We start from the raw sequence: 14817 nt of genomic DNA, 5'->3' as shown, positions 1-14817 counted from the left end.
AATATATGATATGAGAGCATAACAATAAGTACTTTTACTTTTGATACACTGTTGATTATTCTTTTACTTAAGTACATTTTTACAGTGTAATATTGCAACTTAAGGTAAAGATCTAAATTATTCTACCACTGCACTCCACCAAACAACAAACCAAACAATCAGCCTCAGCTACTTCCCTTTAGCTGGGAACAAAGCCTGGACTCCTGCCTGTAACATGAACAGCTTACAGCATCGTATAACAACGTGCTGGCCACGATGAAGGATTCTTGTGTTTTCATGGTTTTCTTGTGTGCTTCTGTTTGCAAGTGACCTGCGAATGTACGAATGATGAATTTGAATTCATGTCAGATCATGAAGTCCTCTTTTGCCATCAGAAGCGCTATTTAAAGAACATCTCCCTTTCCTAGACTGCAACAGTTGGGATGTGAACAAAAGGCAAAATAAGGTCAGCTACAGAACAGGAAAAGCCTGTTTATATAAATACAATAGCTATAAAACAGGGATGTGCACAATAAAGGCACGTTATCTTTAACTCCTGTGTCCTCGCTAAACAATGCCTGCTTTCAAAAAATGCTTATATCATATGCACACGCAAACAACCCAGACTGAAAGCTCTACTGTACAAGGGTGACATGCAGTAGTGATACATTGGGATGTAGACAGTGAAGTAAGGAGGTCGCTCTTCCCCTGCTCCACCCAGAGCCTTATCAATTACTAATATCATGGTGTAGTTGAAAAGATGATGAGCACTGTAACAGAAGCCTGTTATGATGGTGCTGGAGATGAATCGGATCCGTTAGTGGGAGAGTTCTGACGGACCGACAGCTTGTTCTCATTGTGTATGTGGTCTCCGATTGGCTAATCTAAGCTTGGCTAAAAACTCATAATAACTTTTACCAAAATTAAACACAATTCTAACACCGAGCAACTAAACGAGCTCACGGCAAAAACTGATAAAGGTGATTGCAGGCATAGTGGTGCTATGCTACCTGCACATCTTCAAAGCGGAGGCTACAGACTCCAACAATGTAAATCTGTCACTCAATAAGATTACTTGACCATAACTCACTGAACTAGCAGCCGAAGAAGAGCAGCCATAATCGTAAATGATGTCTTACCTTTGCTGTATTGTGATCAAACGTTGTGTTCAGGGGCACATCATCACTGCTAATGGCTACTCCAATGTGACTGGATCATTTGTGAGTCGAGTACAGTCGTCTGTATTCATTTGCACGCAGCCTTCCTCCTGCATCGAGCAGCCCATCTTCAGCCTTCCATGTGAAAACACAGTCTATGTCTCCATCTGTTGGATGAATCGTGGTACTGCAATCATCATAACGGCAGAAATCTCAAGTGTTTGACACCAAGATTATTCAAAAAGATCTTGTGGTGGCAGAGAAAAGCTATCAACACATCACATCTGTATCAAGTTAGCTGGTACATTGCACAGTAGGTGAATCAGAACATCACACAAATATGTATCACATAATTATAATCATTGTTGCATTTTAAAATAAAATGATCATTATCAAATTATGCCGTCAGGAAGTTTTTCTGAATATAGAACAAATAGTGAAAATTGTAAAATGATGTAGAAGTCTGAATATGAAACGATGCAGAGAAAGAATAACTTTTATTGAATATGCTATATTATTGCAAACAGATTATGTAGTGTACAGTCTGACTCGACACCACAGTAAATCATTCATTCATAAGACATTAAAAGGGTGATTGTGATTGTACTGCACTGCCTCACTTTACACGTTCTGTTCCGCATTTATATTCATCCTCTAACAATAAACCATTACTTACACCACCTAGCAGACAAAAACAGACAAAATTGCAACATTTTCAGACGAGTAAAAGGAAACATAGTTGATACTTTTGTTTCTTTCCACCACTGCCCTACAGTTATGGTGAAGTTTTGAGCTAAAATGCTGCTCACCAGGATGCTTGTGTTGAATTGGCTTGATAATAAGCACTGGAACTTGTGCTAATGAGGAGGCTGTATTCTGAGGCCTGTGATGGTGTGTTTTAGAATTTATATGATTATGTGTTTACAGATTTAACAGGTGTGTTTTGGCTCTCTGCATCAAGATGTTTTCACATTTAGACTACGTCGAAGCCTCTTCCTGTATGAAATGATGGACTCTGATCATCTTCTCTTACTTGAGCCAATTACTCAGTCCAGAGCTTCTGTGAAGGTGATCTGGGCACATTGTGGATTCAGTCATATTTCCAGTGATATCCCATGACTGGACCTGCTGGAGCTGGCCGCTCAGCTTTGGGAGAAAACGCATGTTAGGGAGTATTTTAAAATGCAGATGGGAGTGATGAATCAGTTGCTTCTGAGCGCGTGTAAACGTTTAGTGTCTCATCTCACACAACTTGAAACCACTGGTTATATCAAAAATGCGTATTTCAGGGTTCAGTTATGTGCATCTGTGTGGAATAAAGTTGTTCATTTATGGCCGTTTCTATTTGTGGACATACACAACTGTAGCTTCTACTGTGAGGGCCGGCTATTTTCTAAAACACTTCTTTTTCTCAAAAAAAGACACCAGACTGACAACTCTAGCATCCGGCCTTCAGCATGCACGACATGATTTATTTTAAAAATCCAGAGATTTTACATACATAAACTATCAACCATATAAAAGGCTCAAAGCATTTTATTTCCATTGACTGGCGAAAGAAACCCACAGAAAAACAAAAGGTACCAAAGTCTGTCTGCCAACAATATCATGCTCCTGAATATATAAACAGAATTTAGAAAAAACTAATTGCTCATCTCCTGTCAACCCTCCTTTGTTCCCGTCGTCATATTCAAAAAGCCGTCTCTCCCCCCCCCCCCCCATCTCCTTCAAACTCATTGCAATAATGAATGTGTCACTGAAGCAGACTACTACAGTACCATCCAAAGACAAGACACGCGGATCCATCAGATTCAAACACAGCAACATCAGTTGCACAAAAAAACAACTAAAATGAACAAGCAACCAAAACACGTTGTCGTACAAGCTCTGAACAAGGAGACGGTGGAAACAGAACTAGACTGGGCCTCAGATTGTCTTTGAAGTGATTAATGATCGATTATGTCAGTGGTCACAGTCTAGGTTTAAATCAAGTGCCAACGTTTGATTGTTTCCAAATGTCTAAACCCTGGAATACTCAGAATATCAATGAAAAAAATATAGATCCCTGTAGTCCATTTTACTGGCAAAATCCTATTCCATAATTAGTCTGAAAAGCCCTTCTTTGTCCATTTCATTGTGATGCACATATTGATTATTGAATGAGCAGCTTGTCTACATTATTGTCCGTTGCTCTTTGGCAGTGTCCTAGCGCTTCTCTTTTTATGGTGCGTTGTGCTCTCTAGTGAATTGAGGTGGTGTGTTGGTGTGTAAAGGGCAATCATATTACTCTGAAATATATACGTCCAACACATATTCTCACACACACACACACACACGCGCACACGCACACAGTGAAAACACATACACAGAGCATGCACACAAAGTAGGCTTGGACAGGCTACACACTCCTTCAAACGAAACTTTTTTTGCACCGCTACACATCACACGAACGCCATCCAACTATCCAAAACATGCTCATCGGCCCAAAAAAAAAGGAACTCATGCGCACCGACTCATGCAGGATCTCACACACATGCGTGACCTCACACACACGTATACCGAACACCTCAGCAACATGGCAAAGTTAGTCATCGTAAAAGTGCCGATTAGTCCCAGTTTCACAGAGTTGTTTTTATTTGCCATTTAGTATTGGAATATTTTTGCCAGTCAGACACTTAATTTCACAGTGCAACACAGTATGACAAACGCTGACATTAGGGTCAAGACATATATGGATGAGGTTAAAAAAAAGTCCATACAAAAACAAAAAATAGGTAAAATAAAATAAAAAGTGCAAAAACAACTTAACAGTCACTGAAAATAGCATTAATTCCAATATCTTTTTTGCGTTAATTGTGCGAATTTAAGTCCACTATAGAAACAAAAATTATCAGTAGCAGCAAAACAAAAAAAGGAAAAAAAAAAAGAATATGGACCATTTTTAAAACATTAGAAAGATCACAATGACATTGCCAATTACTGTTTTACTTAAGATATCAATATGGCATCAAAATGGGTATCAGTACGAATGTAGACATAAACATACACACACTCAGTCAGTCATTCTCGCACACACACATAAACACTTGGTCACAGTTAACAGGTGCCAAGGACATTGCGGTGGGAGTCAAGTTTTAGCTCGGTACCATATCAAAAACAATACATATTTCACACACTGTTAACACAAAGTGAGGATTTACAAACTGCACATGCGCACGCACACACACACACACACACACACACACACACACACACACACACACACACAAACACTCAAAGAGGACAACTAAGGATGTGATTTTTCTTTCTACTGTTTCCTCCCCTCTGGTCAGAAAACCAATGTGTTAGCCCTAATCCTCCCTTATTGGAGGAACGGTGTCTGTGAAGCCACGAGGAAAGACTCTTGCTCTCATTCTTTTTTTCTCTTCCTCTCTCTCTCGATCAGGTAGAAAACGTGACAGGAGTATGTCTGATAGATGGATAGCTCTGTGAAGCAGCACTAAAAAAAAAAAATGAAAGGTAGGAAACAGAGGCGGACAGCGAGATTATCTTACAGCTAAGTAGAATTCAGTGACTACAGATGAAGTAATTCGTATTGAATCCTATTCCCCGGAAAAGACAGATATCACCCAGAAAACTAACAGAGTTTAGACCCCTGTCTGTCTGTCCCTAACTACACGTAGTAGGTCTCAAAAAGTCTAAATAATAGTGCCACCCACAGTCTGTTCCGTGTGCAGCGTGTGCAAGTGTATGTGTGAGTCTGTTTTGGTCTGTCTCCGTCGGTCAAGCTATCGGTCACTCTCGAGTTTAACAATCCCATTAAAATCTCAACTGTCCCTGTTCTCCCAGTGGCAGACCTTTCTGTGGCTCTGTATCCCTGCATTGTAACGGATTTCCCTCCCTCTCTTTCCCTGAACTGTCTCTCTGCTGGTCTCTCTCCCTGCCTCCCTCTTTCCCCAACTTGTGTATGCCTCCGTCTCTCCTCCGTGTCCTTTCTTTCTGTCCCTCTCTATCTGTCCCTACAAGTTAGTTTTTCTGTGTCGGGTCCCTGCCTAGTTAATCTAGAGGAGTCCCTCTTATCCCACCCTCCCACCCGCCCACCCTCCCTCTATGGACAAACACATAGGGCGTGGGGGCCGTCCGTCAGGGGGAGCGGCCAATAGCGTCCCTCTCCCTCCCCCCAGATCTGGGCAGTGCAATACACAGATGGATGAGTTTCCCATTCACCCTCCTCCTGCTGGCTCACCTAGGAGGACGGACACAATGAGGTTTACTTCAGTATGAACATCTGTATACCTTTGGGTAATGATAACATATATATGTAAAGATAATGATGTGTGTGGGATTACCTCTTGGGTGGGTGTAGAGAATCTAAACGCCGTAGCAGGCTGCCAGTCGCTCCTTCAGCAGCGGGGGGAACTGCTCTGAGAACTGCTGCCAGTTCTCCTCCCCGACCTGCTCCTTAAACCCATGCAGGATCTGGAAAGGTGCAAAGATAAGAGGACATTTCTATTTCAGGCACATCGTCAACATCCTGCTATACAACGTTTGAATTTCATGTGCAATAATATTTGTATTTATTATCATTGACAATATCACGCTCGATATTACATTTCTATTTTCGTCTCTTGGTTATACTCCCAAACGGAGGCATCCGTGGATAGCTGCAGCCACCACGGGCACGTGGTAGTTCTGTTCATACTGTCCACTTGAAGGACGCGTTCCAAACATTCGCAGAGGATTGCTACCCTACCAATTGTAGCGTAGTGGTCGCAACAAATTGGCGGTACATGGATGTCAGTACAGAGACTCTGCTTACTAATTCACAGGTCAAACACAGCTGCTGTTTCACGCCCCTCTGTGTACCGAGCATTTTTTGTCAGTGTTGATATAATAGCTGGTGGTGTCAAGAAGCAGCCAAACAGCACTAGCTGTTCCAAGCGAGCCAGAGAAGGAATCATCAAATCAGCAGCGGGAGAAGAATAAGTGTGCCCAGTGCGTTTTCCTTACTCGGTGACAATCCTCATCAAATCAAGCTGAAGCAGAGTAACGATGTTCACTTCTCTGCAGAACAAGAGCAGCGTCGCAGTGACTCACATGTCACTGTGAGCTCCTCACCTTATAGAACATGTCTCTCAAATCGTCCTTAGGATTCACCCAGGAGGCCACTGCGTCACAGAAGAAGATGAAGTCCTGAACAAACAGAGGAAGAGGTGAGAAGGTTTCGACAGCAAGCCCGAAAACATCTGCGGGTGTAAAACCGTGACTTCATGACTACAGTGCTAATGTCTCACCTGCACCACACCTCCTGGGTTCACACCGATCATCATGCAAATCCCGCGGAAGGCAGAGTCCTTCTCCTCGTTGTCTCTGATGTTCCGCAGAGACGTACACCTGCCGCATGCAATATCAACCATTTAGCAGCTGTTAGACTCGATGCCGTCACTACTTACAATCCTCTTATTTTGTTTACGAGAGAACATCTATGAAATGAGAACAATTAGATGTTAACAGCCTGTCGTCATCTTTTCTGTGTGGGAGGACATTAGTCTTTTTTTTCTAGGCTTGAGAAAACTCAGACTTCAGCGTATCATTCTCACTGCTTGCTGATTCCAATCAAAAATGTATTTAAAGAATGTCAATATTGCAGCCCTTGTAATGCTGTTTGCGGCAATGTGATCGCACAAAAAAGCCAAGAGGGGAAAAGGAGAAGAATAAGAACAGAAATGCCCGATAGGGACAAAAAAAACTGCCACAAAATGTGTCTCGCAAGTACGGATAAGCGAACATAATCATGCTCAGAAAGGAAAGAGGGAGAATGTGGTGAGACCACAGAGGATGACAGAACACGGGTTGTGATACAGGGCGACTGTGCAGATGTTGTACATTTAAATAACACCACAAAGTTGTCATAGCTGGTGATATTAAAAACAAAGAAAAAGAGATTAAATGTTCCCTCACCAAGGTCGGATAAACTGAGGCAGCATGGGCGCCACCTCCTGAGGACACACGTAGCCCAGTCGCCCGATGGTGATGGCTGGAGCAGGAGAAAGAGGAGTCAGGACTGCTGTTAGAGTAGTGTGTGCGTGTGTGTGTGTGCACTAGCATGACGCTAAATGCTAGTAAAATATCTGTGCATCACGTACCGGTGTTCTCCAGCAGGGTCTTGGGGGTGTTGGGTCGATTGATAATCTCAACCAGCTGGGTCAGAACCATATTGATGTACGGCTGCATCTCCACTCCTGATGGAGAGACGCATCAATTCACTGCATCTCATATTCATCCGCATAAGCACTTAACTGTATCACATAAGAGTAGATTTGCTCCAACTCACCCATCTGCATACAGATCTCTCCGATGGCCCAGGTAGCATTGTTGCAGACAGAAATGAACTCTGGGTTCAGATTTGTCCCGAGGATTGGCATAAATTCAGCTGCAGGACACGCACATCATACAAAATATCACATTAGACACACGGAAAAAAGAAAAGAGGACGATGGAACATCATGTACTGTGTGTGAATGAGAGATTGAGTGAGATAATTACCAATACACGGTTTGACGTGAGGGAAGCAAGCCTTGGTCAAGTCCCCCAGTAGAGCAAATGAACTCTGTCGTACTTCAGGCATCGTATCCTGGGACAAAAGAGACAGAGAGACAAAGACGAATGTGAACACACGCTGTTAACGGAGTGGAAGGATTGTCCAGTGGCACCCGACCAACTGCATATTGGCTTGCACTTAAAAAAATAATAAAGTACCAAGTTTTAGACTCAACTAAACAAATTGAAAAAAAAAATAAATAAATAAATCACACATGGGCTCTCCTCACCTGCATGCACTGGAAAAGCAGCGTCATGATGTTACTGCGGGACACCAGTGTGTCCACGTGGCCCCCCAGTCCCTCAGCTAAGCCGCTTAAAAGATCCAGAGCCACAATCATGAAGTCCTTGTCGGGTGCTTCGTACTGGTCTGGCTGCTGACTGTACATCTGTGTGACACACACACACACACACACACACACACACACACACACACACACACACACACACACACACACACACACACACACACACACACACACACACACACACACACACACACACACACACACACACACACACACACACACACACACACACACACACACACACACACACACACACACACACACACACAGAGAGAGAAGAGAAGGTGGAGAGAAAAGGTCAGAAATGGGAATGAGGGAATGAAGTGGCATGTATGTAAAGCAGGGAAAAATATGAATTGCCTCTGTAGAGTCCATGTGAGTGTGGCTCACCATGGCCTGAGCCAGCGTCTTCTGGACCAGGGTGACGCAGCGCTGATAGACGGGCTCGCAGTAGGGGAGGAAGCCGCTCTGCAGCGCCGTGGCAACGGAGGACAGACACTCGAGCAGAGGGAAGAGATCTTTGTCTTCGTCCTTCAGCTCGTTCCACTTGGCTATCAGCGGAGGCATCAGCTTCTCTATGTACTCCTGAAAACACAAGTGTGGGATTTGGGCATGCGATTCATTTGTTCCCATTACTGCTTATTGTAATACGTTGCATGCGAAAAACAGGGCTGTGCATTCTGTACACACGGGCTGGTTGAGATGGTGTCCCACAGAGTCTGCCAGTGTTCCTATGGCATCGTAGAGGATGAGCAGGTTCTTGTGCTGGTACTTCCCAAAAGCAAAAACCAGCGTGTCCAGGATGAAGCTCAGGTAGGGCACCAGCTCCGTACACGCCTCCTCCTCCAAGGTGGCAAACGCGCTGCAGGAAAGACGAGATGGGTTCGAAAGATGTACGAGCGAAAAGAAACAACGCGCAGTAGAGTCGAACGTACGGAAAAAAACAAGAGCTGTACCTGCATGCTGCTTCCTGTACCCTTTTATTGCCATCCAGGATGCGTTTGAGCAGCTCAGTCATGAGGGGTTTGAGGTGAGCGTCGGGAGGCTGGCTGACCACCCAGTGGGCGTAGCGGCTGAGGGTCCAGCAGGCGATGGAGCGGACCAGGGCCTTCTTGTCGCTCAAACACTGGATGAGGTGAGGGATGAGCTCAGGCAAGTAAGGCATCATGCCTTGCATACAGCCTGGAAGGACAAACAGTTTCATACATCTAAAAAGGAAAAGTCCAACCTTTTTGGAAATATGCTGATTCACTTTTAACATCAGAAGCTCAACAGTGCATTACAATAGCAAGTCTTTCTCACCCTCAGCGATAGCTCCCAGCACAAGGATGCCCGACTCCTTGATGACCCAGTCAGGGTGGAACAGCAGCCCTTTGAGCAGAGGCAGGAGATGGGGAAGCAACTCCTCACGAAACACATTGGCAAGAACGTCCAGAGCCGCGGCTGAACACTTCCCTGGAAGAGGAAACCAACCATCAGCATTAGATAACTTTGAAACTGTAAAGATGCACAGTATACACAGCATAAGAGAAGAAGGGACGTCCCCTCTAAGATGATTCGTCGACTAATTGGTTAGTCGTTGCGTTTTTCATCCCGGAATGACTCAAGAATATTATGAACACATCTCTGGTAAACACAAGATTTAAAGTTGTGCTTTTGTGTGATTCCTTATGGGGAAGCTCAGTTTCACAGACCTGTCAATTAAATCACCTAAACTATTAGTCGAGGAAATCGTATGAGTGTTAGTCGAAGGACAGCCCCGGAGAGAATCCAACTACAGACATAGTGAGACAAATTGGGGGTAACATTTGTATTTTTATTTTATTTCTAATTGCTTACCTCCTTTGAGAATATTTTAAATCAGTCGCAGTAAATATGGAACCGTACCCATCATCTTTGTTAGTTACTTTATATACATTAAAAACACAAATGTTAACACACTTAACAAAATCAATCAATAAAGTAGCATTGTTATGGTTAAAAACTAACCTTTAAACATTGTTGACATTGTTTTAGTATTGATTTGAAAGTCTGCCACGTGGTCACCAGAAAGTGTGTGACTTACGTAAGTTCCAGTCAGACAATGTGTCGTCGTCGTCGTCATCGTCGTCGTCGATGTCCTCTCCCTCCTCGTCCTCCCCTCCTTCGTGCTGCAGAGTGACGGTGCGCGACTTGTGGAAGCGAGGCTTGATGTCTTGCTCGCTGTCAGGAACTGCCTCGTCCTCTTCGACGTCGCCCTGCGGGACGACAGGCAGCGAGGTGAATACAGGATGGACACGGGCCAAAAAGGAAGAAACAAAAAGAAGTTGGAGGAGCTGGGGGACATCCGATGTATCCGCTCACCTTTAGAAGAATAATGTCAATCTCAGAGTATTTCATCCCATTCACTAGGGTGGGGATCAGTCTGTAAAAAGAGACAGACCCCCATTAATTATCAGATGGAATTCATACAACACTTGACTTTCACTTCCATGTCTTCTACTTAACTCTGTCAGTACTTACTGGACCAAGTGGCCAGACAGGGCCTCTTTACAGATGGGCTGTTCAGCCAGAGTCAGCCAGAACTCACAGGCCTCCAGAGCCACGTTCTCATCTGGGTCCTGGGTCCGCTGCAGCATGTACTGGTGACAGACAACAAGAGGCGATGAGGAGGAGGAGGAGGAGGAGGAGGAAGGAAAGGAAAGCCACACATTGTCAGTTTAAAGTTGCATGTGAGATCAAGTCCCCACCCCCTCACCTGGATGATGCTGTGCATGTGTGGGATGAGGCGATCAATGCGGACTTCCAGCAGCATGACTAGAGCCCTGCAAACGTTCTTCCGCACTTCACTGTCCTCGTCACCGGCCAGCGCAAACAGACTCTGGAGACGGAAGAGAGAGAATGCAGGGAAAACAAGGAATGGCGGAGGGGGAAAAGGTTAACAGAAGCAACTTTCACATGTGCAGTTTAATCCGTTATGCTTTGCAGCATCTGCATCTCGACAGTGTTTGAGAAGGACCTGAACACCCGACCATACCCCACCATGTCATCATAAGCATTGATGATAAAGGTCGAGCTGGTCAATTCAAACCAACTTTATTGCTAAACTACATCAACACTATCGGGTAGAATGTGTGTCCATATTGTTGAATGAAACTGGAAAGTGATGTTTTCAATGGTGCGCCTTTATCACGCTAACGGTTTTGAAGCAGCACAGTTGACCCTGAAGAGAGGTTTGTGCAAACTGCACCAGCTACAGTGCATTTGTAAGAATTCTTAGAATTATATCAAAAATTAGATGACTGATTTCCTTTAGCACGATTAATAATAAGATAAAACAACAGTTCAGCATCATGTTGCAGTGAACAATCTCTCCTTTTTTACATTAAAGGAACGTCTTGCATAGCCTCGTCTCAAGTAGCAGATGCCAAATATCTCACAAATGCAGTCTCGTTACGGATAAAGCCGCATAAAGTTAAATAGAACTTAAGCACAGCAGCCACTTGTATCCAAAGTAAAAACACATTTTCCTTTTAATAGATAGATGCGTTGTTACATATTTCATCTCTGAAAGGAGCTAAAAGTAGGGAAGCAAGCTTTGAAAACAATGGAAATTCAACCAGCAAATAATTTTGTCATGCTCACCTCAATGAAGGTGTCGATGTTATCCATCAGAGCCTGAGCTCGACCAATGATGAACTGGTTCACACATGCTATAGCATGGGACCTGAGAAAGAGAGACAAACAAGGAGGATCTATGATGATGATTCTAACAGGGAGAGTGAAAGTCTAAAGACTGGTGTTTCACTCACCTGATCTTGGGGCTGCAGTGCTTGAAAAACTGCAGGAATTTGGGGATCATGATGTTAAGGGGTCTGTTCAAAGCATCGCTATCCAACAACTCGGATGAATCCTCGCAGATCTTCTGCAAAGCTCCAAAAGAACCCTGAAAGAAGGTGGAGAAAAATCATAAAGAAAGAATGTTACAAACAAAGTCACAGATGTATATCTGATTATCACATTAACAATGCAAAGCTACTAGTGTGTGCAGGCAGGCGAGCTTCACCTCGCAGGTGTTATAGTCGTCCGAGTTGAGCAGATTACAGAGCTGAGGCAACAACTCCGGCCAGGTCTGCAGCTCTCCTTTAGAGGCTATGGTCGTGATCAGGATACCTTTACGATAGATAATAGAAAGGTTATACATGGGTTAGTGATCCGACCAACAAGTTAAATTTAGCACCGTGTGACAAATGGTATCAACCGAAAGATTGCTGCAACAATTTACGAGGCATAAGAGAGCACGGTGATCGCCATCATATACTTCCATCATATACTTCCATCATAACGTTCTAAGGCCTCATTCACCTTTCCCTATTGTTTTTAATGAATTCATTTCTATTTCTGATTTATCATTCGATACAGCTTGTAAATGCAGCGCTCCCTCCCACACAGCTACATCACCTACAGAAGTCGAACCACCTACAGAGTAGTGTGACTCACACTGGCTAGGAAACAATGCAGCAAACACTAGATTTCTCTTCCTCAGTAAAACACCCACCGATCGTCGCCCTGATAAGCGGCGATGGGTCTCCGATGTTGTTGAGGCATTCTCGTTTGATGAAGTCACCCACATTGGGAGGGAAGTTCTGGTAGTGAGCCTTAACATTGTTCTTCAGGATCAAACCGCTGAGAGAGCGAGTGGGCTCGTCTTGAGGGGGAAGGCAGCCGAGAGGATGGGGATAAAGAAATGTTTAAAATGGGAAAGAGAAGGTAAGACACAGAAATATTAGCAGGGGACAAGCAAGGTCAATTAGTCAATGGCAATCCCGTTGTATTGTCAGAATCCTCAGATGTGACATTCACATACATACCCTCAGATTTGAGGCTTGTGAGGACAAAGATGAGATAGTTGTTGAAATCCGGAAACTGATTAAGTTGCTCCAGTTTCTGCAAGCTATGTTAAGGAGTTCAACCTGCCACACACACGTATAGCAAACCGCTCACACACCCTCACATACCTCGTCATCCTGCTTGACATTTGGGCAGTATGGACTCGTAAACAAATCACACCAGTACACGCAGCTCATGCAAGCTGCGCATGACAACATAACCCACTTTGACGTACAAGCTGTCATGCATTAAGCTAAATCTCACACCCTTTTCTCTCACCCTCACACACGCACACACACACGCGCACACACACACACACACACACACACACACACACACAGATATAAGGATACTTCTTGCACAGCCCTCTGTGTTGCTGTGTCTGGGGACTGAGAGTCCTTGAGCAGCTGAAGCACTTGCTGAAGACCCTGTTCGTCTGGCTGCCACTCCATCCTACAGGACACAAACGCACACATAACCTGTTTAGGAAGCATGTACAACATATACGGGTTCTTAAAACCCTTTGGCCCCCACCTGTAACCTCAGCACTCTTCGGACGTTACTACCGAAGTAACGCTGAAGTAACGTAAAATACGCAGTACAACCAGCATGTGATGTAGTTACTAACAGCAACAACTTGACCGATATTACGGTAACTGTTGTGAACTAAATTCCACTAATTGTACACTACAGTCTACAATGTAGCAATGCCGTTACAGCGAGTGTAGATTAACATTGTCCGTTTCTGGCAGCATCATGGGACCTAAAAGTACCACTACGCAGCCGTCCATTAAGTTAGCTAGTAAGTAAGTAACAGTTGCATTAATAAGTAACCACAACAACAATCAACCGTGATGTGGACAGCCGTGTTCCACTTGAGGCCCAGACGCCAATGTCTGGCTCTTTCAGCTAGCATGCTAGCTTAGCGTTGCTATGATGCTTCACACGTCCCAGGTTCACACGTAACACAGCTGCAAGACGCTATCTCACGTGACGTCATGTTGCGCTATGAAAGTAATGTTTGTAGTCAAAGCAACAAAAACGGCGCAAAATGGAGCGCATTAATACTCAGAACAGAGCAGTCGCATATCAGCTACCAGTAGCATGGCTACCTAGCATCATCTTGAAAGTACCGCGAAAGATTTTACCTGGTCACTCCGGTGTGGTAGATCTATATTTCTATAGATAATAGTGCAGTCACGCTGTAACGATTAACATTAAATACAATTTATCGGCGATATGTGTAACTAAATACAAAATTGTGATCTCTGTGGGTCTGTGTGGTTTCTATGCTAGCTGGTAGGTGACAGAGATTGCATGCCTTGCAATCAAGCCGGGTGATCAGTTTGATCATGTTCGGCTTCCGTAAAGCTGGTGGACAAACCGTCCAGCAGAGTAACCGTGGCTACTGAGTTTACCGTTAGTTATATTATCTATAAGTATCACAGTATCTATCAGTTTTAAATGTTTACTTAAAATTTCGTTGGTTATGAAGATGCAGCACATATTTAAATTATGTGAACACATATGTTATTTGAATCGTTTAGTGTTGTGTTTAATTCCTGACCACCAGATGGTGTCAGCTTCAAAGTCCTCCAGCATATAACTCTGTGTAATTGATCTGTGTGAACTGCTACTTGACACAATATCATGACCACAAGTAGCCTACACACTAACAACAATTACTACCACTGTGAAGCTTGCTACGGTCAGTTTATATGACAATATGTCTCAACATGACTGTGCTAATTGATCTCTGAAAGGAGGATTAGCAAATTCTTATGATCTCATAAAATAAACAACCAGAGTCCACCAGCATAGGCTTCACAGAGGCAGTTTGTTGCTGGTCTATTATGGGATACAAAGCACACTTAATATGTGTCTCGTGTAGTGTCCCTGTAAAA

At 43.8% G+C, this 14817-nt stretch overlaps 1 protein-coding gene across 4 annotated transcripts; it reads right to left on the bottom strand.

Annotated features, from left to right (window-relative positions):
• Positions 1-2573: 2573 nt before the first annotated feature.
• Positions 2574-14245, bottom strand: tnpo2b (transportin 2b). Of its 4 annotated transcripts, none has more exons than XM_076090493.1 (24): positions 14062-14245; positions 13267-13366; positions 12895-12970; positions 12582-12731; positions 12090-12196; positions 11836-11969; positions 11669-11750; positions 10782-10904; positions 10547-10665; positions 10388-10448; positions 10110-10281; positions 9347-9499; positions 9001-9226; positions 8735-8906; positions 8405-8629; positions 7967-8125; positions 7683-7770; positions 7471-7569; positions 7283-7378; positions 7098-7173; positions 6431-6530; positions 6255-6329; positions 5486-5615; positions 2574-4635 (listed from the first exon to the last, which is right to left on the bottom strand). In XM_076090493.1, exons 2-23 carry the CDS (start codon positions 13363-13365, stop codon positions 5508-5510), a joined length of 2700 nt encoding a protein of 899 aa, XP_075946608.1. In that variant the 5' UTR covers position 13366; positions 14062-14245; the 3' UTR covers positions 2574-4635; positions 5486-5507. The 4 variants fall into 4 exon arrangements, with proteins under 4 accessions (XP_075946608.1, XP_075946607.1, XP_075946609.1 ...); XM_076090492.1 differs by lacking the exon at positions 2574-4635 and adding an exon at positions 5245-5382; XM_076090494.1 differs by lacking the exon at positions 2574-4635 and adding an exon at positions 5245-5382 and having other exon boundaries at positions 8435-8629.
• Between the last annotated feature and the right edge of the window lie 572 nt (positions 14246-14817).

The sequence above is a fragment of the Anarhichas minor genome, unplaced genomic scaffold, assembly GCF_050575085.1.
Source record: "Anarhichas minor isolate MPS153535 unplaced genomic scaffold, ASM5057508v1 ptg000012l, whole genome shotgun sequence".
Classification (NCBI taxonomy): domain Eukaryota; kingdom Metazoa; phylum Chordata; class Actinopteri; order Perciformes; family Anarhichadidae; genus Anarhichas; species Anarhichas minor.
This window is presented reverse-complemented; position numbering and strand designations above follow the sequence as displayed.

Coding starts and splice junctions, on each gene's coding strand:
- tnpo2b (XM_076090493.1), bottom strand. CDS start 13,365: ATGGAGTGGCAGCCAGACGAACAGGGTCTTCAGCAAGTGCTTCAGCTG. Junction 11,970..12,089: donor ACGACTATAACACCTGCGAG/GTGAAGCTCGCC, acceptor ACCTTCTTTCAG/GGTTCTTTTGGAGCTTTGCA. Junction 9,500..10,109: donor ATTGTCTGACTGGAACTTAC/GTAAGTCACACA, acceptor TTCCTCTTCCAG/GGAAGTGTTCAGCCGCGGCT.